Source organism: Coregonus lavaretus, assembly GCF_964263955.1.
Source record: "Coregonus lavaretus genome assembly, contig: HAP1_SCAFFOLD_2010, whole genome shotgun sequence".
NCBI classification, from domain to species: domain Eukaryota; kingdom Metazoa; phylum Chordata; class Actinopteri; order Salmoniformes; family Salmonidae; genus Coregonus; species Coregonus lavaretus.
The window spans coordinates 65,485-89,810 of NW_028166779.1; the positions used below are offsets into that span (position 1 = coordinate 65,485).

The 24,326-nt window shown below is 48.3% G+C and overlaps 3 protein-coding genes across 3 annotated transcripts in view; 1 reads left to right on the forward strand and 2 right to left on the reverse strand.

Moving 5' to 3' along the window:
- LOC311114314 (WD repeat-containing protein 19-like) overlaps nucleotides 1–10,119 on the reverse strand; it is a gene marked incomplete at its 5' end in the record, with an annotated part of 75,589 nt that extends 65,470 nt beyond the window's left edge. Inside the window, 2 exons of the mRNA XM_084189577.1 lie at nucleotides 4,828–4,899; nucleotides 10,083–10,119. Coding sequence (XP_084045703.1) covers nucleotides 4,828–4,899; nucleotides 10,083–10,119 — 109 coding nt within the window. The remainder of the gene's footprint in view (nucleotides 1–4,827; nucleotides 4,900–10,082) is intronic.
- Nucleotides 4,713–22,829, reverse strand: rpl9 (ribosomal protein L9). The gene is made up of 7 exons (XM_084189576.1): nucleotides 22,065–22,829; nucleotides 21,541–21,656; nucleotides 19,453–19,548; nucleotides 18,609–18,741; nucleotides 15,702–15,782; nucleotides 10,354–10,462; nucleotides 4,713–4,899 (listed from the first exon to the last, which is right to left on the reverse strand). The coding sequence occupies exons 1-6, from the start codon at nucleotides 22,108–22,110 to the stop codon at nucleotides 10,356–10,358; spliced, it is 579 nt and encodes a 192-aa protein (XP_084045702.1). The 5' UTR covers nucleotides 22,111–22,829; the 3' UTR covers nucleotides 4,713–4,899; nucleotides 10,354–10,355.
- Nucleotides 22,830–22,915: 86 nt separating this feature from the next.
- LOC311114315 (lipoyl synthase, mitochondrial-like) lies at nucleotides 22,916–23,748 on the forward strand (the record flags this gene model as incomplete). The annotated part of the gene is made up of 2 exons (XM_084189578.1): nucleotides 22,916–23,225; nucleotides 23,567–23,748. Coding segments are annotated over exons 1-2 (266 nt in total), but the record flags the coding sequence as incomplete, so codon positions are not given.
- Between the last annotated feature and the right edge of the window lie 578 nt (nucleotides 23,749–24,326).

The following is a 24,326-nucleotide window of genomic DNA, read 5'->3' on the forward strand; positions in this document are numbered from 1 at the left end:
GAGGAGGAGGTGTTATAGTGTGGCGATAGTCATTTAGTTCAGTTACCTTTGCTTTTTTGGGTATAGGAACATAAAGATAGCATGCATTGGCCGGGAATCGAACACGGGCCTCCCGCATGGTAGTCCTAAACCACTACGGATGTAATATATTTTCGGCCACACACTGATTCAGTGGCGCTGTTTCGACAAAACGGCTGTTACAGCTATACGCGACTGGCCCCCGCGTGGCAGGCGAGAATTCTACCACTGAACCACCAATGCTTTGGTAAAGAGATGAGACCGGCTTGGGCCCAGAAACACAAGCAATGGACATTAGACTGGTGGAAATGTGTCCTTTGGTCTGGAGTCCAAATTTGAGATTTTTGGTTCCAACCGCCTTGTCTTTGTGAGACGCAGTGTGGGTAAACGGATGATCTCCGCATGTGTAGTTCCCACCGTAAAGCACGGAGGAGGAGGTGTTATGGTGTGGCGATAGTCATTTAGTTCAGTTACCTTTGCTTTCTTGGGTACAGCAATAAAAAGAATTCATGCATTGGCCGGGAATCGAACCCGGGCCTCCCGCTAAACCACTACGGATGTAATATATTTTCGGCCACACACTGATTCAGTGGCGCTGTTTCGACAAAACGGCTGTTACAGCTATACGCGACTGGCCCCCGCGTGGCAGGCGAGAATTCTACCACTGAACCACCAATGCTTTGGTAAAGAGATGAGACCGGCTTGGGCCCAGAAACACAAGCAATGGACATTAGACTGGTGGAAATGTGTCCTTTGGTCTGGAGTCCAAATTTGAGATTTTTGGTTCCAACCGCCTTGTCTTTGTGAGACGCAGTGTGGGTAAACGGATGATCTCCGCATGTGTAGTTCCCACCGTAAAGCACGGAGGAGGAGGTGTTATAGTGTGGCGATAGTCATTTAGTTCAGTTACCTTTGCTTTTTTGGGTATAGGAACATAAAGATAGCATGCATTGGCCGGGAATCGAACCCGTGCCTCCCGCGTGGCAGGCGAGAATTCTACCACTGAACCACCAATGCTTTGGTAAAAACTAAGACCGGCTTGGGCCAGAAACACAAGCAATGGACATTAGACTGGTGGAAATGTGTCCTTTGGTCTGGAGTCCAAATTTGAGATTTTTGGTTCCAACCGCCTTGTCTTTGTGAGACGCAGTGTGGGTAAACGGATGATCTCCGCATGTGTAGTTCCCACCGTAAAGCACGGAGGAGGAGGTGTTATAGTGTGGCGATAGTCATTTAGTTCAGTTACCTTTGCTTTTTTGGGTATAGGAACATAAAGATAGCATGCATTGGCCGGGAATCGAACCCGGGCCTCCCGCGTGGCAGGCGAGAATTCTACCACTGAACCACCAATGCTTTGGTAAAGAGATGAGACCGGCTTGGGCCCAGAAACACAAGCAATGGACATTAGACTGGTGGAAATGTGTCCTTTGGTCTGGAGTCCAAATTTGAGATTTTTGGTTCCAACCGCCTTGTCTTTGTGAGACGCAGTGTGGGTAAACGGATGATCTCCGCATGTGTAGTTCCCACCGTAAAGCACGGAGGAGGAGGTGTTATAGTGTGGCGATAGTCATTTAGTTCAGTTACCTTTGCTTTTTTGGGTATAGGAACATAAAGATAGCATGCATTGGCCGGGAATCGAACCCGGGCCTCCCGCATGGTAGTCCTAAACCACTACGGATGTAATATATTTTCGGCCACACACTGATTCAGTGGCGCTGTTTCGACAAAACGGCTGTTACAGCTATACGCGACTGGCCCCCGCGTGGCAGGCGAGAATTCTACCACTGAACCACCAATGCTTTGATAAAGAGATGAGACCGGCTTGGGCCCAGAAACACAAGCAATGGACATTAGACTGGTGGAAATGTGTCCTTTGGTCTGGAGTCCAAATTTGAGATTTTTGGTTCCAACCGCCTTGTCTTTGTGAGACGCAGTGTGGGTAAACGGATGATCTCCGCATGTGTAGTTCCCACCGTAAAGCACGGAGGAGGAGGTGTTATAGTGTGGCGATAGTCATTTAGTTCAGTTACCTTTGCTTTTTTGGGTATAGGAACATAAAGATAGCATGCATTGGCCGGGAATCGAACCCGGGCCTCCCGCATGGTAGTCCTAAACCACTACGGATGTAATATATTTTCGTTCACACACTGATTCAGTGGCGCTGTTTCGACAAAACGGCTGTTACAGCTATACGCGACTGGCCCCCGCGTGGCAGGCGAGAATTCTACCACTGAACCACCAATGCTTTGATAAAGAGATGAGACCGGCTTGGGCCCAGAAACACAAGCAATGGACATTAGACTGGTGGAAATGTGTCCTTTGGTCTGGAGTCCAAATTTGAGATTTTTGGTTCCAACCGCCTTGTCTTTGTGAGACGCAGTGTGGGTAAACGGATGATCTCCGCATGTGTAGTTCCCACCGTAAAGCACGGAGGAGGAGGTGTTATAGTGTGGCGATAGTCATTTAGTTCAGTTACCTTTGCTTTTTTGGGTATAGGAACATAAAGATAGAGTGCCCTAAAGCGTTTCCCATTCATTCCCTATGGTAGTGCTAAACCACTACGGATGCAATATATGTATGGCCACGTATGCCCTCCGAGGCGCTGTGGCAGGTTTTACGCAAGAGGTGGCGAAGATAATAGCCGAATTACAACGAACCACAACAAACACCCGGGAACAACTCATCTGAGCCTTATTTACTTTTTCTGATTCGTGAATTTCTTTTACATTTCAGCATTTGATCCGAGCATTTTACGTTTTGTTACATTAGCGGTTTTAGCTACGTCAGACACACAACAGCTTCTAATTCGTAAGGACTCGCGGGAGGCCCGGGTTCGATTCCCGGCCAATGCATGAATTATTTTTATTGCTGTACCCAAGAAAGTACAATATTAGTACAATTTTAAATAACTGACGACAGACTTTTCTCCTAAAAGTCCACTGAGTGGCGCAGACACCATGCGTGCAGACTCGTTACAACTTCAGCTTTAAGCACAAAGTCAATTTGTCCGTCTGTGACCAAGAGAAAATGCTTGTTTCAATTCTATGACTATTACTTAGTATTTTTTAATGTTGAAAGCTCTAAATCCAGCTGAGAATATCACAGCGAGATGAAACCACAACTGTTGGACTCGCTATACCCCTGAAACTCAACTCTGAACCTCAAAGCCAGTTCCACTGCTTTTTTTTGTCATTGTTCCCCTTTAATAAGGTACTGATTTAGACCTGGGACACCAGGTGTGTGCAATTCATTATCAGGTAGAACAGAAAACCAGCAGGCTCCGGACCTGGTAGAGTAAAGCCAATTAATGCTTGATCCGAAATGTGGTCCGGAGGGTGTGACGCAATTGCGGAGCCTCTGGAGGCTTGCGGAGTCCAAATCGAGCTCCAAATTGCATCGCTGTGTGCCTCCCAAATCTTATAACAATGTGGAGGGCTCCTTATAGCGCTGTAAAGCTCCGCATTGACATGATTGGTTGACAAGAGGAATACCTATGTAAGAATGCCGTTCATTATCTATAGCTCAGCATTCAACACTATCTTATCCTCCAAGCTCATCATCAAGCTCGAAGGCCCTGGGTCTGAACCCCGACCTGTGCAACTGGGTCCTGGACTTCCTGACGGGCCGCCCCCCAGGTGGTGAAGATAGGAAACATAATCTCCACTTGCATGCAAGCGTTACATGGGCTTGCTCCTACCTATCTCTCCGATTCGGTCCTGCCGTACATACCTACACGTACGCTACAGGTCACAAGACGCAGGCCTCCTTATTGGCCCCTAGAATTACTAAGCGAACAGCTGGAGGCAGGGCTTTCTCCTATAGAGCAGAATCTCTGAAGCTGGAGACTCTTATCTCCCTCACTAACTTTAAGCATCAGTTGTCAGAGCACCTTACCGATCACTGCACCTGTACACAGCCCATCTGAAATTAGCCCGCCCAACTACCTCATCCCCATATTGTTATTTATTTTGCTCATCTGTACCCCAGTATCTCTATTTGCACATCATCTCTTGCACATCATTCCAGTGTTAATACTAAATTGTAATTATTTTGCACTATAGCCTATTTTATTGCCTTACCTCCATAACTTGCTAAATTTGCACACTGTATATTAATTGTATTTCTGTTGTATTTTTATTTATTTTTTTACCCCATATGTAACTCTGTGTTGTTGTTTTTATCGCACTGCTTTGCTTTATCTTGGCCAGGTCGCAGTTGTAAATGAGAACTTGTTCTCAACTGGTTTACCTGGTTAAATAAAAAAAATAAAAGAGCGCCATTTTTAATGGAATGGTCTGCCTATCCATGTGAGAGACGCAGACTCGGTCTCACCCTTTCTGTATGGGCTGCATCTCAATCAACCGCATCCGCCTTTGAACGTTCTAGATGGTGGGGACTTGTCTGAAAGTAACCCGGTATCCCCCCCCCACCCCAAAAAAGGGGTTAAATGTGTAATTAAAAAAAGTATATCCAGAGCCTGCTTATTTCTTCTAGATATAGGGCAGACAATCTTATTCCCCCCCCAAAAAATACAGAATGCCGTTTGTGTTATTCAACGTGTTTCTATGGGCTATAGAAGTAAAAGGCCAAATTAAATTTGTTTCAAATAATTGTATCGATTTTTTTAAAATAGTTGATACCAGCTTGGTTATTAAAACTACATGAACCATCCCATAAGAACCACAGAGACAGGATGTGAGTGTCATTGAAAAAGGGGAGGGATTTTTATTGGTCAATAGTGAGTTCCAGAGATGTAGATGATCTGCCTCAGTTATTCGTCCGTCTGTTCCACCACAGTGGTCTTCTCACTGACGTAGATCCCATCCAGGAACTTCCTGATGTCCTTCTTCTTGACCGTGGTGGCTTGTTGGATCAGAGCAGCTGGAAGAGAGGGATGGAGGGAGAGAGAGAGAGAACAAGAGGAGAGAGAGAGAGACAAGAGGAGAGAGAGAGAGAGAGAGAGACAGAGAGACAGAGAGAGACAAGAGGAGAGAGAGAGAGACAAGAGGAGAGAGAGAGAGACAGAGAGAGAGAGACAGAGAGAGAGACAGAGACAGAGAGAGAGACAGAGAGAGAGACAGAGAGAGACACAGAGAGAGAGAGAGAGACAGAGAGAGAACAAGGAGAGAGAGAGAGAACAAGGAGAGAGAGAACAAGTTCAAACTAAAGGGCTGTAATATGTACCTCCATAACCTCCATTAAGTGCACCATAACGTAGGTTACAGGGTTATAATTTCTCTAAGTCGGTTAAAGCTTTGCATGCATTCCGTGTTAAAGATTCTAGCATAAAAAATAAATTTAAAAAAGGTTTTAAAAGTGCAACATTAAAACATGCATTGATTGACATTGGGGGGGGGGTGTACATCAAGATGCTAAACATGACCTGGCTGTTAATGGTTCCCTATTAGCTAACAGGGAGATGCCACCCTACTCTCTATACTAAACATGACCTGGCTGTTAATGGTTCCCTATTAGCTAACAGGGAGATGCCACCCTACTCCCTATACTAAACATGACCTGGCTGTTAATGGTTGTCTATTAGCTAACAGGGAGCTCCCACCCTACTCCCTATACTAAACATGACCTGGCTGTTAATGGTTCCCTATTAGCTAACAGGGAGATGCCACCCTACTCCCTATACTAAACATGACCTGGCTGTTAATGGTTCCCTATTAGCTAACAGGGAGATGCCACCCTACTCCCTATACTAAACATGACCTGGCTGTTAATGGTTCCCTATTAGATAACAGGGAGATGCCACCCTACTCCCTATACTAAACATGACCTGGCTGTTAATGGTTCTCTATTAGCTAACAGGGAGATGCCACCCTACTCCCTATACTAAACATGACCTGGCTGTTAATGGTTCCCTATTAGCTAACAGGGAGATGCCACCCTACTCCCTATACTAAACATGACCTGGCTGTTAATGGTTCTCTATTAGCTAACAGGGAGATGCCACCCTACTCCCTATACTAAACATGACCTGGCTGTTAATGGTTGTCTATTAGCTAACAGGGAGCTCCCACCCTACTCTCTATACTAAACATGACCTGGCTGTTAATGGTTCCCTATTAGCTAACAGGGAGATGCCACCCTACTCTCTATACTAAACATGACCTGGCTGTTAATGGTTCCCTATTAGCTAACAGGGAGATGCCACCCTACTCCCTATACTAAACATGACCTGGCTGTTAATGGTTCTCTATTAGCTAACAGGGAGATGCCACCCTACTCCCTATACTAAACATGACCTGGCTGTTAATGGTTCTCTATTAGCTAACAGGGAGATGCCACCCTACTCCCTATACTAAACATGACCTGGCTGTTAATGGTTCCCTATTAGCTAACAGGGAGATGCCACCCTACTCCCTATACTAAACATGACCTGGCTGTTAATGGTTCTCTATTAGCTAACAGGGAGATGCCACCCTACTCCCTATACTAAACATGACCTGGCTGTTAATGGTTCCCTATTAGCTAACAGGGAGATGCCACCCTACTCACTATACTAAATATGACCTGGCTGTTAATGGTTCTCTATTAGCTAACAGGGAGATGCCACCCTACTCCCTATACTAAACATGACCTGGCTGTTAATGGTTCTCTATTAGCTAACAGGGAGATGCCACCCTACTCCCTATACTAAACATGACCTGGCTGTTAATGGTTCCCTATTAGCTAACAGGGAGATGCCACCCTACTCCCTATACTAAACATGACCTGGCTGTTAATGGTTCCCTATTAGCTAACAGGGAGATGCCACCCTACTCCCTATACTAAACATGACCTGGCTGTTAATGGTTCTCTATTAGCTAACAGGGAGATGCCACCCTACTCCCTATACTAAACATGACCTGGCTGTTAATGGTTCCCTATTAGCTAACAGGGAGATGCCACCCTACTCCCTATACTAAACATGACCTGGCTGTTAATGGTTCTCTATTAGCTAACAGGGAGATGCCTCCCTACTCCCTATACTAAACATGACCTGGCTGTTAATGGTTCCCTATTAGCTAACAGGGAGATGCCACCCTACTCCCTATACTAAACATGACCTGGCTGTTAATGGTTCCCTATTAGCTAACAGGGAGATGCCACCCTACTCCCTATACTAAACATGACCTGGCTGTTAATGGTTCCCTATTAGCTAACAGGGAGATGCCACCCTACTCCCTATACTAAACATGACCTGGCTGTTAATGGTTCCCTATTAGCTAACAGGGAGATGCCACCCCTACTCCCTATACTAAACATGACCTGGCTGTTAATGGTTGTCTATTAGCTAACAGGGAGATGCCACCCTACTCCCTATACTAAACATGACCTGGCTGTTAATGGTTCCCTATTAGCTAACAGGGAGATGCCACCCTACTCCCTATACTAAACATGACCTGGCTGTTAATGGTTCCCTATTAGCTAACAGGGAGATGCCACCCTACTCCCTATACTAAACATGACCTGGCTGTTAATGGTTCCCTATTAGCTAACAGGGAGATGCCACCCTACTCCCTATACTAAACATGACCTGGCTGTTAATGGTTCCCTATTAGCTAACAGGGAGATGCCACCCTACTCCCTATACTAAACATGACCTGGCTGTTAATGGTTCTCTATTAGCTAACAGGGAGATGCCACCCTACTCCCTATACTAAACATGACCTGGCTGTTAATGCTTCTCTATTAGCTAACAGGGAGATGCCACCCTACTCCCTATACTAAACATGACCTGGCTGTTAATGGTTCCCTATTAGCTAACAGGGAGATGCCACCCTACTCCCTATACTAAACATGACCTGGCTGTTAATGGTTCCCTATTAGCTAACAGGGAGATGCCACCCTACTCCCTATACTAAACATGACCTGGCTGTTAATGGTTCCCTATTAGCTAACAGGGAGATGCCACCCTACTCCCTATACTAAACATGACCTGGCTGTTAATGGTTCTCTATTAGCTAACAGGGAGATGCCACCCTACTCCCTATACTAAACATGACCTGGCTGTTAATGGTTCCCTATTAGCTAACAGGGAGATGCCCCCCTACTCCCTATACTAAACATGACCTGGCTGTTAATGGTTCCCTATTAGCTAACAGGGAGATGCCACCCTACTCCCTATACTAAACATGACCTGGCTGTTAATGGTTCCCTATTAGCTAACAGGGAGATGCCACCCTACTCCCTATACTAAACATGACCTGGCTGTTAATGGTTCCCTATTAGCTAACAGGGAGATGCCACCCTACTCCCTATACTAAACATGACCTGGCTGTTAATGGTTCCCTATTAGCTAACAGGGAGATGCCACCCTACTCCCTATACTAAACATGACCTGGCTGTTAATGGTTCCCTATTAGCTAACAGGGAGATGCCACCCTACTCCCTATACTAAACATGACCTGGCTGTTAATGGTTCTCTATTAGCTAACAGGGAGATGCCACCCTACTCCCTATACTAAACATGACCTGGCTGTTAATGGTTCTCTATTAGCTAACAGGGAGATGCCACCCTACTCCCTATACTAAACATGACCTGGCTGTTAATGGTTCCCTATTAGCTAACAGGGAGATGCCACCCTACTCCCTATACTAAACATGACCTGGCTGTTAATGGTTCCCTATTAGCTAACAGGGAGATGCCACCCTACTCCCTATACTAAACATGACCTGGCTGTTAATGGTTCTCTATTAGCTAACAGGGAGATGCCACCCTACTCCCTATACTAAACATGACCTGGCTGTTAATGGTTCCCTATTAGCTAACAGGGAGATGCCACCCTACTCCCTATACTAAACATGACCTGGCTGTTAATGGTTCTCTATTAGCTAACAGGGAGATGCCACCCTACTCCCTATACTAAACATGACCTGGCTGTTAATGGTTCTCTATTAGCTAACAGGGAGATGCCACCCTACTCCCTATACTAAACATGACCTGGCTGTTAATGGTTCTCTATTAGCTAACAGGGAGATGCCACCCTACTCCCTATACTAAACATGACCTGGCTGTTAATGGTTCTCTATTAGCTAACAGGGAGATGCCACCCTACTCCCTATACTAAACATGACCTGGCTGTTAATGGTTCTCTATTAGCTAACAGGGAGATGCCACCCTACTCCCTATACTAAACATGACCTGGCTGTTAATGGTTCCCTATTAGCTAACAGGGAGATGCCACCCTACTCCCTATACTAAACATGACCTGGCTGTTAATGGTTCCCTATTAGCTAACAGGGAGATGCCACCCTACTCCCTATACTAAACATGACCTGGCTGTTAATGGTTCTCTATTAGCTAACAGGGAGATGCCACCCTACTCCCTATACTAAACATGACCTGGCTGTTAATGGTTCTCTATTAGCTAACAGGGAGATGCCACCCTACTCCCTATACTAAACATGACCTGGCTGTTAATGGTTCCCTATTAGCTAACAGGGAGATGCCACCCTACTCCCTATACTAAACATGACCTGGCTGTTAATGGTTCCCTATTAGCTAACAGGGAGATGCCCCCCTACTCCCTATACTAAACATGACCTGGCTGTTAATGGTTCTCTATTAGCTAACAGGGAGATGCCACCCTACTCCCTATACTAAACATGACCTGGCTGTTAATGGTTCTCTATTAGCTAACAGGGAGATGCCACCCTACTCCCTATACTAAACATGACCTGGCTGTTAATGGTTCCCTATTAGCTAACAGGGAGATGCCACCCTACTCCCTATACTAAACATGACCTGGCTGTTAATGGTTCCCTATTAGCTAACAGGGAGATGCCCCCCTACTCCCTATACTAAACATGACCTGGCTGTTAATGGTTCCCTATTAGCTAACAGGGAGATGCCACCCTACTCCCTATACATTTCTGGTATTGACCAATGGGGCTGTGGGTGTGCACCACCTAGGGAACAGGGTGGCCATGTGGGATGCACGCTGTGACTAAAACCAGCTTGCTTTGCACAATTGGAATCAGGGACGGAGACAGACAACCCTTTGAGATGAGAAATTATGAAAGAGAAAAAAAATAATAAAAATAAACATGGACTTTCCCCGCCCCCCCACCACCCACGGTGAACGACAGAGAGCGAACGACCCTCATGGCACCCTCATCCCTACATAGTACACTACCAACCCCATAGGGCTCTGGTCTAAAGTAGTGCACTATATAGGGGATTAGGGTGCTATTGGGCCACAGCCAGAGTGTAGCAACAAAAAACACAAAGCGGACGTAAAGTGGACAGAGACGAGGGGCTCCCCCTGGTGGCGTGGGGGAGTCGTAGCACTGTGCTGAGCGACAGACTGACAGAGACACTCGGTGGTAGTTAATTCAAACCTCTAATCCTCCTTCTGGACGACCGTGCCCTTCTCAGACACATAGATACCGTCCAAGAACTTTCTGATATCCTTGTTTTTGACTGTGGTGGCTTGCTGGATGAGAGCGGCTGGAAGAGAGGAGAGAGAGGCTGGGGTGGTGAGCAGCATGACACAGCTTGGAGGGTCACACAGGGGTCAAGGGGCACAGGTCAATATATAGGCAAGCAGTTAGGAGAGGGAGAGGAGGACAAGGAGAGGGAGAGAAGAGGAGAAAGAGAGGAGAGGGAGAGGAGGACAAGGAGAGGGAGAGAAGAGGAGAAAGAGAGGAGGGGGAGAGAGGAGGAGAAAGAGATAGGAGAGCTGAAAAAGGAGGTTGAGGAAGGGAGCAGAATATAAAGGAGGGAAGGAGAGAAATGAAAAGGGAAAGGAGTTGAGGAAGAGAGAAGGGAGGTTAGGGGACAGACAGCATCACTACCACTGTGGATTGACAGTCTGGTTATAGTATGAGGAGAGACCATACAGTTTAGAATCACAACATTCTAGAATCACAGTCGGAACATTCTAGAACCACAGTCGGAACATTCTAGAATCACACGGTGATGTTGTAAGACGTAAAGTAGAGGGAGAAGCAAAGGGAAGAGAGGCATAACAGATCTATTCTAGAACACACACACTAGGTCCTCAGACTGGAGAGGACAGAGGGTACATTCTAGGTGGAATACACAGGGACAGGTCTAGGGGTGGATAGTGTCTGGGACTGTGATGGGATTAAGAGACTGACGCATGTTTGGAAACCAACTGCTATGGACCGGAGCACTAAACGTAGTGGGCAAATGGCTGACAGCAGGGAGGGGCGAATGGCTTCATCCACAGGGAGGGGCGCTGAACATAACCGTGTTCCTCCACAGGGAGGGAGGGGCGCTGAACATAACCGTGTTCCTCCACAGGGAGGGGCGCTGAACATAACCGTGTTCCTCCACAGGGAGGGGCGGTTCATCCACAGGGAGGGGCGCTGAACATAACCGTGTTCCTCCACAGGGAGGGAGGGGCGCTGAACATAACCGTGTTCCTCCACAGGGGGGGGGCGCTGAACATAACCGGGTTCATCCACAGGGAGGGGCGCTGAACATAACCGTGTTCATCCCACAGGGAGGGGCGCTGAACATAACCGTGTTCCTCCACAGGGAGGGGCGCTGAACATAACCGTGTTCCTCCACAGGGAGGGGCGCTGAACATAACCGTGTTCATCCACAGGGAGGGGCGCTGAACATAACCGTGTTCCTCCACAGGGAGGGGCGCTGAACATAACCGTGTTCCTCCACAGGGAGGGGCGCTGAACATAACCGGGTTCATCCACAGGGAGGGGGGGGCGCTGAACATAACAGTGTTCCTCCACAGGGAGGGGGGGGGGGGGGGGGGGGGGGGCGCTGAACATAACCGTGTTCCTCCACAGGGAGGGGCGCTGAACATAACCGTGTTCCTCCACAGGGAGGGGCACTGTACATAACCGTGTTCATCCACAGGGAGGGGCGCTGAACATAACCGTGTTCCTCCACAGGGAGGGGCGCTGAACATAACCGTGTTCCTCCACAGGGAGGGGCGCTGAACATAACCGTGTTCCTCCACAGGGAGGGGCGCTGAACATAACCGTGTTCATCCCACAGGGAGGGGCGCTGAACATAAGTGTTCCTCCACAGGGAGGGGCGCTGAACATAACCGTGTTCCTCCACAGGGAGGGGGGGGGCGCTGAACATAACCGTGTTCCTCCACAGGGAGGGGCGCTGAACATAACCGTGTTCCTCCACAGGGAGGGGCGCTGAACATAACCGTGTTCCTCCACAGGGAGGGGCGCTGAACATAACCGTGTTCCTCCACAGGGAGGGGCGCTGAACATAACCGTGTTCATCCACAGGGAGGGAGGGGCGCTGAACATAACCGTGTTCCTCCACAGGGAGGGGCGCTGAACATAACCGTGTTCCTCCACAGGGAGGGGCGCTGAACATAACCGTGTTCATCCCACAGGGAGGGGCGCTGAACATAACCGTGTTCCTCCACAGGGAGGGGCGCTGAACATAACCGTGTTCCTCCACAGGGAGGGGCGCTGAACATAACCGTGTTCCTCCACAGGGAGGGGCGCTGAACATAACCGTGTTCCCCCACAGGGAGGGGCGCTGAACATAACCGTGTCCATCCACAGGGATGTGCGCTGAACATAACCGTGTTCCTTTACAGGGAGGGGCGCTGAACATAACCGTGTTCATCCACAGGGAGGGGCGCTGAACATAACCGTGTTCCTCCACAGGGAGGGGCGCTGAACATAACCGTGTTCCTCCACAGGGAGGGGCGCTGAACATAACCGTGTTCCTCCACAGGGAGGGGCGCTGAACATAACCGTGTTCATCCACAGGGAGGGGGGGGCGCTGAACATAACCGTGTTCCTCCACAGGGAGGGGCGCTGAACATAACCGTGTTCCCCCACAGGGAGGGGCGCTGAACATAACCGTGTTCCTCCACAGGGAGGGGCGCTGAACATAACCGTGTTCCTCCACAGGGAGGGGCGCTGAACATAACCGTGTTCCTCCACAGGGAGGGGGGGGCGCTGAACATAACCGTGTTCCTCCACAGGGAGGGAGGGGCGCTGAACATAACCGTGTTCCTCCACAGGGAGGGGGGGGCGCTGAACATAACCGTGTTCCTCCACAGGGAGGGAGGGGCGCTGAACATAACCGTGTTCCTCCACAGGGAGGGGCGCTGAACATAACCGTGTTCATCCCACAGGGAGGGGCGCTGAACATAACCGTGTTCATCCCACAGGGAGGGGCGCTGAACATAACCGTGCGCAGCCCCGAAATGAGAACTCAACTACGCAGGATACCCATATCGCGTAGCTAATTGTGTTCCTGCGATGCACACTTGGGCGAGGAGAGGAATCAGTTGACACGGGGGATTGGAGTTACAACCTTGAGGTTGTGCCTAGATCCTGGAGTGAAGGAGAGCAGTGCAGTGACATGATGGAGAGATCAGAGAGAAACAATGAAAAGAGAGGAGCGGTGTAGCGATGTATGGACCCAGAGGAGTGGTGTAGCGATGTATGGACCCTGAGGAGTGGTGTAGTGATGTATGGACCCTGAGGAGCGGTGTAGCGATGTATGGACCCTGAGGAGCGGTGTAGTGATGTATGGACCCTGAGGAGCGGTGTAGTGATGTATGGACCCTGAGGAGTGATGTAGCGATGTATGGACCCAGAGGAGCGGTGTAGCGATGTATGGACCCTGAGGAGCGGTGTAGTGATGTATGGACCCAGAGGAGCGGTGTATGGACCCTGAGGAGCGGTGTAGCGATGTATGGACCCTGAGGAGCGGTGTAGCGATGTATGGACCCTGAGGAGTGGTGTAGCGATGTATGGACCCAGAGGAGCGATGTATGGACCCTGAGGAGTGGTGTAGCGATGTATGGACCCTGAGGAGTGGTGTAGCGATGTATGGACCCAGAGGAGTGGTGTAGTGATGTATGGACCCTGAGGAGTGGTGTAGTGATGTATGGACCCTGAGGAGTGGTGTAGCGATGTATGGACCCAGAGGAGTGGTGTAGCGATGTATGGACCCTGAGGAGTGGTGTAGCGATGTATGGACCCAGAGGAGTGGTGTAGTGATGTATGGACCCTGAGGAGTGGTGTAGTGATGTATGGACCCTGAGGAGTGGTGTAGCGATGTATGGACCCTGAGGAGTGGTGTAGCGATGTATGGACCCTGAGGAGCGGTGTAGCGATGTATGGACCCTGAGGAGCGGTGTAGCGATGTATGGACCCTGAGGAGCGGTGTAGCGATGTATGGACCCTGAGGAGCGGTGTAGCGATGTATGGACCCTGAGGAGCGGTGTAGCGATGTAGGGACCCTGAGGAGCGGTGTAGCGATGTATGGACCCTGAGGAGCGGTGTAGCGATGTATGGACCCAGAGGAGTGGTGTAGCGATGTATGGACCCTGAGGAGTGGTGTAGCGATGTATGGACCCAGAGGAGTGGTGTAGCGATGTATGGACCCTGAGGAGCGGTGTAGTGATGTATGGACCCTGAGGAGTGGTGTAGCGATGTATGGACCCAGAGGAGTGGTGTAGTGATGTATGGACCCAGAGGAGTGGTGTAGCGATGTATGGACCCAGAGGAGTGGTGTAGCGATGTATGGACCCTGAGGAGCGGTGTAGTGATGTATGGACCCAGAGGAGTGGTGTAGTGATGTATGGACCCTGAGGAGCGGTGTAGCGATGTATGGACCCTGAGGAGTGGTGTAGCGATGTATGGACCCAGAGGAGTGGTGTAGTGATGTATGGACCCTGAGGAGTGGTGTAGTGATGTATGGACCCTGAGGAGCGGTGTATGGACCCTGAGGAGTGGTGTAGCGATGTATGGACCCTGAGGAGCGGTGTAGCGATGTATGGACCCTGAGGAGTGGTGTAGTGATGTATGGACCCTGAGGAGTGGTGTAGTGATGTATGGACCCAGAGGAGCGGTGTATGGACCCAGAGGAGTGGTGTAGCGATGTATGGACCCAGAGGAGTGGTGTAGCGATGTATGGACCCTGAGGAGCGGTGTAGCGATGTATGGACCCTGAGGAGTGGTGTAGTGATGTATGGACCCTGAGGAGTGGTGTAGTGATGTATGGACCCAGAGGAGCGGTGTATGGACCCAGAGGAGTGGTGTAGCGATGTATGGACCCTGAGGAGCGGTGTAGCGATGTATGGACCCTGAGGAGCGGTGTAGCGATATATGGACCCAGAGGAGTGGTGTAGCGATGTATGGACCCAGAGGAGTGGTGTAGCGATGTATGGACCTTGAGGAGTGGTGTAGTGATGTATGGACCCAGAGGAGTGGTGTAGTGATGTATGGACCCTGAGGAGTGGTGTAGTGATGTATGGACCCAGAGGAGCGGTGTATGGACCCAGAGGAGTGGTGTAGCGATGTATGGACCCAGAGGAGTGGTGTAGCGATGTATGGACCCAGAGGAGCGGTGTAGCGATGTATGGACCCAGAGGAGCGGTGTATGGACCCAGAGGAGTGGTGTAGCGATGTATGGACCCAGAGGAGCGGTGTATGGACCCAGAGGAGTGGTGTAGTGATGTATGGACCCTGAGGAGTGGTGTAGTGATGTATGGACCCAGAGGAGCGGTGTATGGACCCAGAGGAGTGGTGTAGCGATGTATGGACCCAGAGGAGTGGTGTAGCGATGTATGGACCCAGAGGAGTGGTGTAGCGATGTATGGACCCTGAGGAGCGGTGTAGCGATGTATGGACCCAGAGGAGTGGTGTAGCGATGTATGGACCCAGAGGAGTGGTGTAGTGATGTATGGACCCTGCAGTGCGCGTAGCCTCACCAGAGTTAGACACCAGCTCAATATCGTTCCCCTCCAGAATCAACTCGTCCTTCTGGGCTGCAGACACGGCGCAGGACACACCTGAGGGAGGGAGGAGACAAGAGGGACGGTAAGGAGGAGGAGAGACCGTCAGCCGGGCATCTCTGCATTGGAATCAGTCTGAAGTCAGAGCATTGCCAAGCTCTGGGGTTCTACAGAGGATTCCTTTACTGAACCAACAGAACCAGGGAGAGAACTACATCTGATACCAGAACCAGGAGAGAACTACATCTGATACCAGAACCAGGAGAGAACTACATCTTAACAGCTCCACATCAGTAGAGATACCAGAACCAGGGAGAGAACTACATCTTTACAGCGCCACATCAGTAGAGATACCAGAACCAGGAGAGAACTACATCTTAACAGCTCCACATCAGTAGAGATACAGAACCAGGGAGAGAACTACATCTTAACAGCTCCACATCAGTAGAGATACCAGAACCAGGGAGAGAACTACATCTTTACAATAACAACATGAAGTAAAACTTGTGTTTCAAACAATTGAGTCGCCTGTTCTCCAAATGCATACTGCCGCCAGCTCGTTGCAAAGTGGCGTGACGCGCTGAAGCCTGCCTACCGGTCGTCTATATGAACACTTGACTGGCCAATGGGAAGTGAGCGTTAATTACTGGTAGTATATGCTTGACTGGCCAATGGGAAGTGAGCGTTAATTACTGGTAGTATATGCTTGACTGGCCAATGGGAAGTGAGCGTTAATTACTGGCTGAACAATCAGTAGCAGCTCTTCAAATCGTGGCCATCAAAACTGTTTAACACACGACTGCATATGAAAGCACATTTCAAGTTTTAAATGTCACAGCTAAATGCATTTCTTGCAGCTCTAAACCCAATAATGCAATAACAATGAAATACTAAAAATAACATCAGGTAGAACAAAAACACACAATAAATAAAAATAACACAAGTAAAAAGATATATATATACATACACACACACAGGGTCAGTTCCAGTACCATATTTACAATGTGCAGGGATACTGGAGTGATGGAGGTAGATATGTATAGGGGTCAGGTGACTATATACCGGGTCAGTTCCAGTACCATATTAACAATGTGCAGGGATACTGGAGTGATGGAGGTAGATATGTATAGGGGTCAGGTGACTATATACAGGGTCAGTTCCAATACCATATTAACAATGTGCAGGGATACTGGAGTGATGGAGGTAGATATGTATAGGGGTCAGGTGACTAGGCATCAGGATATATGATAAACAGAGTAGCAGCAGCGTATATGATTGTATGGGAGTGTGTGTTGTCTGTATAAATGTGTATGCATGTTTTATGTGTCCGTGTGTAGAGCCCTGTCAGTGTGCATGGAGGCAGCGCAAAACTAAAATACTAGGGTCAACTCAGATAGTCCATGTAGCTATTCTGTTAGCTATTTATCAGTCTTATGGCTTGGGGATAGAAGCTGTTCAGGAGCCTGTTGGTGTCAAGACTTGATGCACCGGTACCGCTTGCAATGCGGAAGCAGAGAGAACAGTCTATGGCTTGGGTGGTTGGTGTCTTTAATGATTTTCTGAGCCTTCCTACCACGGATGGCAGGGCGCTCTGCCCAGAGGGATGTACTGGGGGCGCTCTGCTCAGAGGGATGTACTGGGGGCGCTCTGCCCAGAGTGATGTACTGGGCTGTCCGCACCACCCTCTGTAGCGCCGTGCGATCCAGGGCGGTGCTGTTGCCATACCAGGCAGTAATGCGGCTAGTCATGACGCTCTCGATGGTGCAGCTGTAGAACTTTTGAGGATCTGAGGGCCCATGCCAAACCTTTTCAACTTCCCGAGGGGGAAGAGGCGCTGTCTTGCCTTCTTCACGACGGGGCGCGTGTGAGTGGACCATTTTATGTCTTTGGACACCGAGGAACTTGAAGCTCTCGACACACTACACTGCAGCCCAGTCGATGTGGGCGTGCTCGCCCTGTTTCCTGCAGTCCGGGATCAGCTCCTTGGTCTTGCTGACGTTGAGGGAGAGGTTGTTGTCCCGGCAACACACCGCCAGGTCTCTGACCTCCCTGTAGGCTGTCTCATCATCGCTGGTGATCAGGCCTACCACCATCGTGTCGTCTGCAAACTTGATGGTGTTGGAGTCGTGCGTGGCCACGCAGTTGTGGGTGAACAGGGAGTACAGGAGGGGGGGCTAAGCACACAACCCTGTGGGGCCCCCCGTGTTGAGGGTCAGCCTACCCTCACCACCTGGGGGCGGCCCGTCAGGAAGTCCAGGATCCAGTTGCACAGGGAGGTGTTCAGACCCAGAGTCCTAAGCTTGGTGACGACGGGTGTTGAACACTTGAGCTGTAGTCAATGAACAGAACACTCACACAGGCATTCCCTCTTATCTAGGTGGTTGAGGGCAGTGCGGAGAGAGCGATTGAGATTGCGTCGTCTGTGGATCCGTTGGGGCCTTATGCAAATCGGCACGGGGTCTAGGGAGTCTGGGATGATGGGAGTTGATGTGTGCCGTAACCAGCCTTTCAGAGCACGATCGTGATTACAGATTTCACTCCACCGGCAACTAAAGAGCAGTTTGAGGAGCCTCGCACGCCGTCTGACAGATGTTCCTCTCAAAGGCTCTGTATGATAAACATTACGACTGAAGAAAATTTAATTCCACTAAATTACGCAAATGAACCTATAGACCGATAAGCATGACCAGTCAAATGAATTTCCATCAATGAAGAGGCTAAACAGCATTACTTTGCAATGGGACTTCTCTCTTCTCCCAGACAATTGGCCCGGCGGCAGTTTTATTTACCGGCTTTTCATTTTAAAAATGGTCAAAAGCCGATTATTACCGGCTAACGGAAAACCCTGACTCAAACACAGCCCTGCCCCCGTCTCAGACTCACCCTGTCTCATGCGGACGCGGCGAATGTACTTCTCCCCCAGAAAGTTCCTGATCTCCACCAGAGCGCCACTCTCCTGCATCACAACGTTGATGGGGAAATGGGCATACACCGAGCGCATCTTGTAACGGAAACCCTGAAGAATAGAGAGAGAGAGAGGGTTATACACAGAGCGCATCTTATAACAGAAACCCTGAAGAAAGGAGAGAGCGTTCTAGAGTCGACAAAGGGGGTCACACGCAAACGAAGATGACGCAAATGATCTGCTCATACGAAACAGCTTTGGGATGGAAATGTGCATCTAATATACGCCAGGACCATACTACCACCAGCCACTTAACTTCCTAGTAGTATTTGTCTTGTGCCAGGTAGCTTAGTGGGTAAGAGCGTTGTGCCAGTAACCGAAAGGTCGCTGGTTCTAATCCCCGAGCCAACTAGGTGAAAAAAAATCTGTCGATGTGCCCTTGAGCAAGGCACTTAACCCTAATTGCTCATGTAAGTCGCTCTGGATAAGAGCGTCTGCTAAATGACTAAAAATGTAAATGTCTGATATTGCAACAAGCAGCCAGGGTGGTCAAACAGCAGTGACAACACACACGCTGAAAGACAGACTAGGGGTTGCAATATTTTCCGGGAACTTTCAATAAATTCCCTGGGTTTTCCAGAAATTCTAGGTTGGACGCCGGATTTCCTTCTTGTTCCCTCCCGATTCCGGGAATCCTCCATCCAGGATTTCAGGAAAACCAGGGAATTTATTGAAAGTTCCTGGAATTGGGCTAACCTAACTGAAACACACACACAGTGGGTCTAACCAACCGCCGGCGCTGACAGACGGGTCAACACTCACCATGGTGACTCCCTTGATCATGTTCTGGACGTGACTGCAGATGGTTCTGACCGTAGCCAGCTCCTTCCTGTTGCCCCACCATTTATCCACACGCAGCTGGAACACAGAGAGGAGAGATACAATTTAGTTCACTACACCCCCCAGAACTATCAGTTAGGAACCCTTCACTACACCCCCAGAACTATCAGTTAGGAACCCTTCACTACACCCCCAGAACTATCAGTTAGGAACCCTTCACTACACCCCCAGAACTATCAGTTAGGAACCCTTCACTACACCCCCAGAACTATCAGTTAGGAACCCTTCACTACACCCCCAGAACTATCCGTTAGGAACCCTTCACTACACCCCCAGAACTATCCGTTAGGAACCCTTCACTACACCCCCAGAACTATCCGTTAGGAACCCTTCACTACACCACCAGAACTATCCGTTAGGAACCCTTCACTACACCCCCAGAACTATCCGTTAGGAACCCTTCACTACACCCCCAGAACTATCAGTTAGGAACCCTTCACTACACCACCAGAACTATCAGTTAGGAACCCTTCACTACACCCCCAGAACTATCAGTTAGGAACCCTTCACTACACCCCCAGAACTATCAGTTAGGAACCCTTCACTACACCCCCAGAACTATCAGTTAGGAACCCTTCACTACACCCCCAGAACTATCAGTTAGGAACCCTTCACTACACCCCCAGAACTATCAGTTAGGAACCCTTCACTACACCCCCAGAACTATCAGTTAGGAACCCTTCACTACACCCCCAGAACTATCAGTTAGGAACCCTTCACTACACCCCCAGAACTATCAGTTAGGAACCCTTCACTACACCCCCAGAACTATCAGTTAGGAACCCTTCACTACACCCCCAGAACTATCAGTTAGGAACCCTTCACTACACCCCCAGAACTATCAGTTAGGAACCCTTCACTACACCCCCAGAACTATCAGTTAGGAACCCTTCACTACACCCCCAGAACTATCAGTTAGGAACCCTTCACTACACCCCCAGAACTATCAGTTAGGAACCCTTCACTACACCCCCAGAACTATCAGTTAGGAACCCTTCACTACACCCCCAGAACTATCAGTTAGGAACCCTTCACTACACCCCCAGAACTATCAGTTAGGAACCCTTCACTACACCCCCAGAACTATCAGTTAGGAACCCTTCACTACACCCCCAGAACTATCAGTTAGGAACCCTTCACTACACCCCCAGAACTATCAGTTAGGAACCCTTCACTACACCCCCAGAACTATCAGTTAGGAACCCTTCACTACACCCCCAGAACTATCAGTTAGGAACCCTTCACTACACCCCCAGAACTATCAGTTAGGAACCCTTCACTACACCCCCAGAACTATCAGTTAGGAACCCTTCACTACACCACCAGAACTATCAGTTAGGAACCCTTCACTACACCCCCAGAACTATCAGTTAGGAACCCTTCACTACACCCCCAGAACTATCAGTTAGGAACCCTTCACTACACCCCCAGAACTATCAGTTAGGAACCCTTCACTACACCACCAGAACTATCAGTTAGGAACCCTTCACTACACCACCAGAACTATCAGTTAGGAACCCTTCACTACACCACCAGAACTATCAGTTAGGAACCCTTCACTACACCAATCAGTTCTATAGGATGCAGTTTATTTCACCAAAACAGCATTTTTACATTTTAGTCATTTTAGCAGACGCTCTTAACCAGAGCGACTTACAGGAGCAATTAGGGTTGCTAAAGGGGCACAGACAGATTTTTCACCTAGTCGGCTCGGGGACTAGAACCAGCGACCTTTCGGTTACCGGCACAACGCTCTTAACCACTAAGTATCACCACAAATAGTTACAAAGTGCAGTTCACTCCAGAAAGAGAGCAACGGTATGATCAGGACTCTACATTGTTTTAAAAGTATTTGGTAGCATGAAATTTAGAAGCACCAGAAAATAATAATATTTTCTAAATGATTTGAGATACAGCCTATATTGGGCCTATATGAATCGATGAGTACAGTGCATTAAAGCATTTCTATACCTCTTATTTATATAGGTATTTCTATATACGTCTCCATACCTTTTTGTGGGTCTTGCCCAGCAGGCTGAGTTCCAGGTTGATGTGGTTGAACTCCCTACGGAGAACCCCCCGGGGACCCTTGACGATCACAGTCCGCCCCTTCAACCTCACCTCGACTGGGGCACGGCAGAGACAACAGAAGTTAGACAGACACACAGGCACCAGCAACACTGAACCAGTAACTAGCTAGACAATCTTAACCATGTCACTAGAATATATGCCATAAAAAAGAAAAGAAAAAAAAGACTATAGTCAGGCTAAAATGCTGGATTGATGGAGACAGGCTCCAGAGATAACTCTGAGGTTGCCAGCCAGAGACCACAGTAAATTACCATTCCATTAGCAACATAATGGAATTAAGTTAGTTTAGTCCTTTTCTGGGGGCTGAACCAATAACTTACTATGCAAGACAGGTAAACATTTCACTCTGGTCTGGTTAAAAACGGAATCGTTTATTGATAGATCCACGGTTATCAACATGTTGGATGGGTTCGGTTTTTAAACAAGTAGATAGCGGAGCTTACCACCGTCGGGGATATCCACAGTCTGGTTACTGAGAATGGTCTTCATTCTGGGGGGTAGACAGATAGTAAAATTAGGTGGAGTTGGCGATTGCAATACAAAATGTTTGCCAACTAACGTTACCTAGAGGACTGGGGATTTCAGGGCAAGTTTAACTACTTTAATTAGCTAACTAGCAATATCACGAGTGTGTCCTCCACTGCTGTCATATTCAGTTAGCTCGTTGTTGACAAAATGCCATAGAATACGGTATTAGGTACATACAGTCGACTGTCCAAATGAAACCGTAGAGTATTAAAACGTTAATAAAACGCAGAAGGCGACGTTAGCAGCTAGCTAACTAGAACAGACAGGGCATGCAACTATCCAGTCAGATAGCGAGTCATGACCACTATCCCCCATGGCGAACAACTTGTATAGACTAGACATTTTAAAATGAAACGGGTCTGAAATATTGCGACCATGTCATACGAGACAAAACGTTACATTGCTACACACATCGAGCATTATTCACGTTGCCCTGGCTACTAAAATGGACGGATATGAAGGCATGGGGATTGCGGCCTTGGATAGGGGTCGGTGGCAAAACAAACTATTATATAGTTATATGGACGGGTTTTGGGAGGAAATAACAATTGCGCAACTTCAACATACATATAGCAAATTCGTAATGGTGAAAAATTACGCGTTTTAGATATCGAGGAACATAGATGGAGTTTGATTTTCTGCGATAGAAAAGTCTTCCACCATTTCTTACCTCGCCGGTAGTAGAGGAAAGGAGGACGGAAGGACGTCAGCACGTGATTGTAGTCTTCGTACGTGCTGACACCATCACGCTGCTTCACGTTTATCAGACGTAACCAAACAATTAATGAGCAAAAATATTGCGATACATTATACTTATTTTCTCCCGAGAAAGAACATCGTTTTTTAGAATAAATGTGGATATAAAAGGTTCGAGATCAATTTATTAATTAAATGACGGACGAAATACAATTTTTTTATTCCAGGCCTAAGTAATCGCTCCCAGAGAAACGTTGTCAATGACAGACGCTAGCTGACGTTAGTCGGGTAAAGTCATGGCTTTGGTCAAACAAAGTTGTTTTATTGCGGGTCGTTTCTCCAGCAACCACCTGTGGCTGAGTCCCAAATGCAACCCACATGTAAGTACATCTACTTGAACTAGACTGCAACCATATCACTGAAATGGCTCCTTTTGTTTCCAATGTTTATACTAGTTAGCTAAGCATGGCTAATGCTAACATAACTAGGTCGCTAACTGATTAGGGTCCTCCTTGGCCTTGGGTTACTTAGTTAGAAGAGGCATCATGCGTAGTTAGTTAATACGATTTGTTTATCCAAGCAGATACGAAGTAGTAGCTTACTAGCTAGAAAAGTTATATTGTGCTTGATGTCACACATTTCTTGTTGACATTCGACTCCATTTGTCCGAGCGATAACGACTGTCCTCATTGTTGATAATTCCTATCCGGTCCGTGGGTAGGTGTACGCCGCCAGCGGAGTGACCACAGCCGCCAGGTCATCCCAGGCACAGACACAGAAGGACCGCAAGAAGGAGCTGGCCGATGACGGGCCCGACCTCCAAGACTTTATATCTGGGGAGTTGTCTGAGAAGAACAACTGGGAGGAGTACAGGGGTAACCTGAAGAGACAGAAGGGAGAGAGGTGGGGAATATAGGTTCCTTATATATAGTTATAAATGTATATATAGTTGAAGTCGGAAGTTTACATACACCTTAACCTAATACATTTAAACTCAGTTTTTCACAATTCCTGACATTTAATCCTAGTAAAAATTCCCCGTCTTAGGTCAGTTAGGACCAACACTTTATTTTAAGAATGTGAAATGTCAGAATAATCGTAGAGAGAATTATTTATTTAAGCTTTTATTTATTTCATCACATTCCCAGTGGGTCAGATGTTTACATACACTCAAGTAGTATTTGGTAGCATTGCCTTTTAAATTGTTTAACTTGGGTCAAACGTTTCGGGTAGCCTTCCACAAGCTTCCCACAATAAGTTGGGTGAGTTTTAGCCCATTCCTCCTGACAGAGCTGGTGTAACTGAGTCAGGTATGTTGGCCTCCTTGCTCACACACACTTTTTCAGTTCTGCCCACAAATGTTCTATAGGATTGAGGTCAGGGCTTTGTGATGGCCACTCCAATACCTTGACTTTGTTGTCCTTAAGCCATTTTGCCACAACTTTGGAAGTATGCTTGGGGTCATTGTCCATTTGGAAGAC

Excerpts from the sequence above, each read along its gene's own strand:
- rpl9 (XM_084189576.1), bottom strand. The coding sequence starts at position 22,110 with ATGAAGACCATTCTCAGTAACCAGACTGTGGATATCCCCGACGGTG. Across the intron at positions 19,549-21,540 it reads TGGGCAAGACCCACAAAAAG|CTGCGTGTGGATAAATGGTG; the intron begins GTATGGAGACGT and ends TCTGTGTTCCAG. Across the intron at positions 18,742-19,452 it reads TGATCAAGGGAGTCACCATG|GGTTTCCGTTACAAGATGCG; the intron begins GTGAGTGTTGAC and ends TCTATTCTTCAG.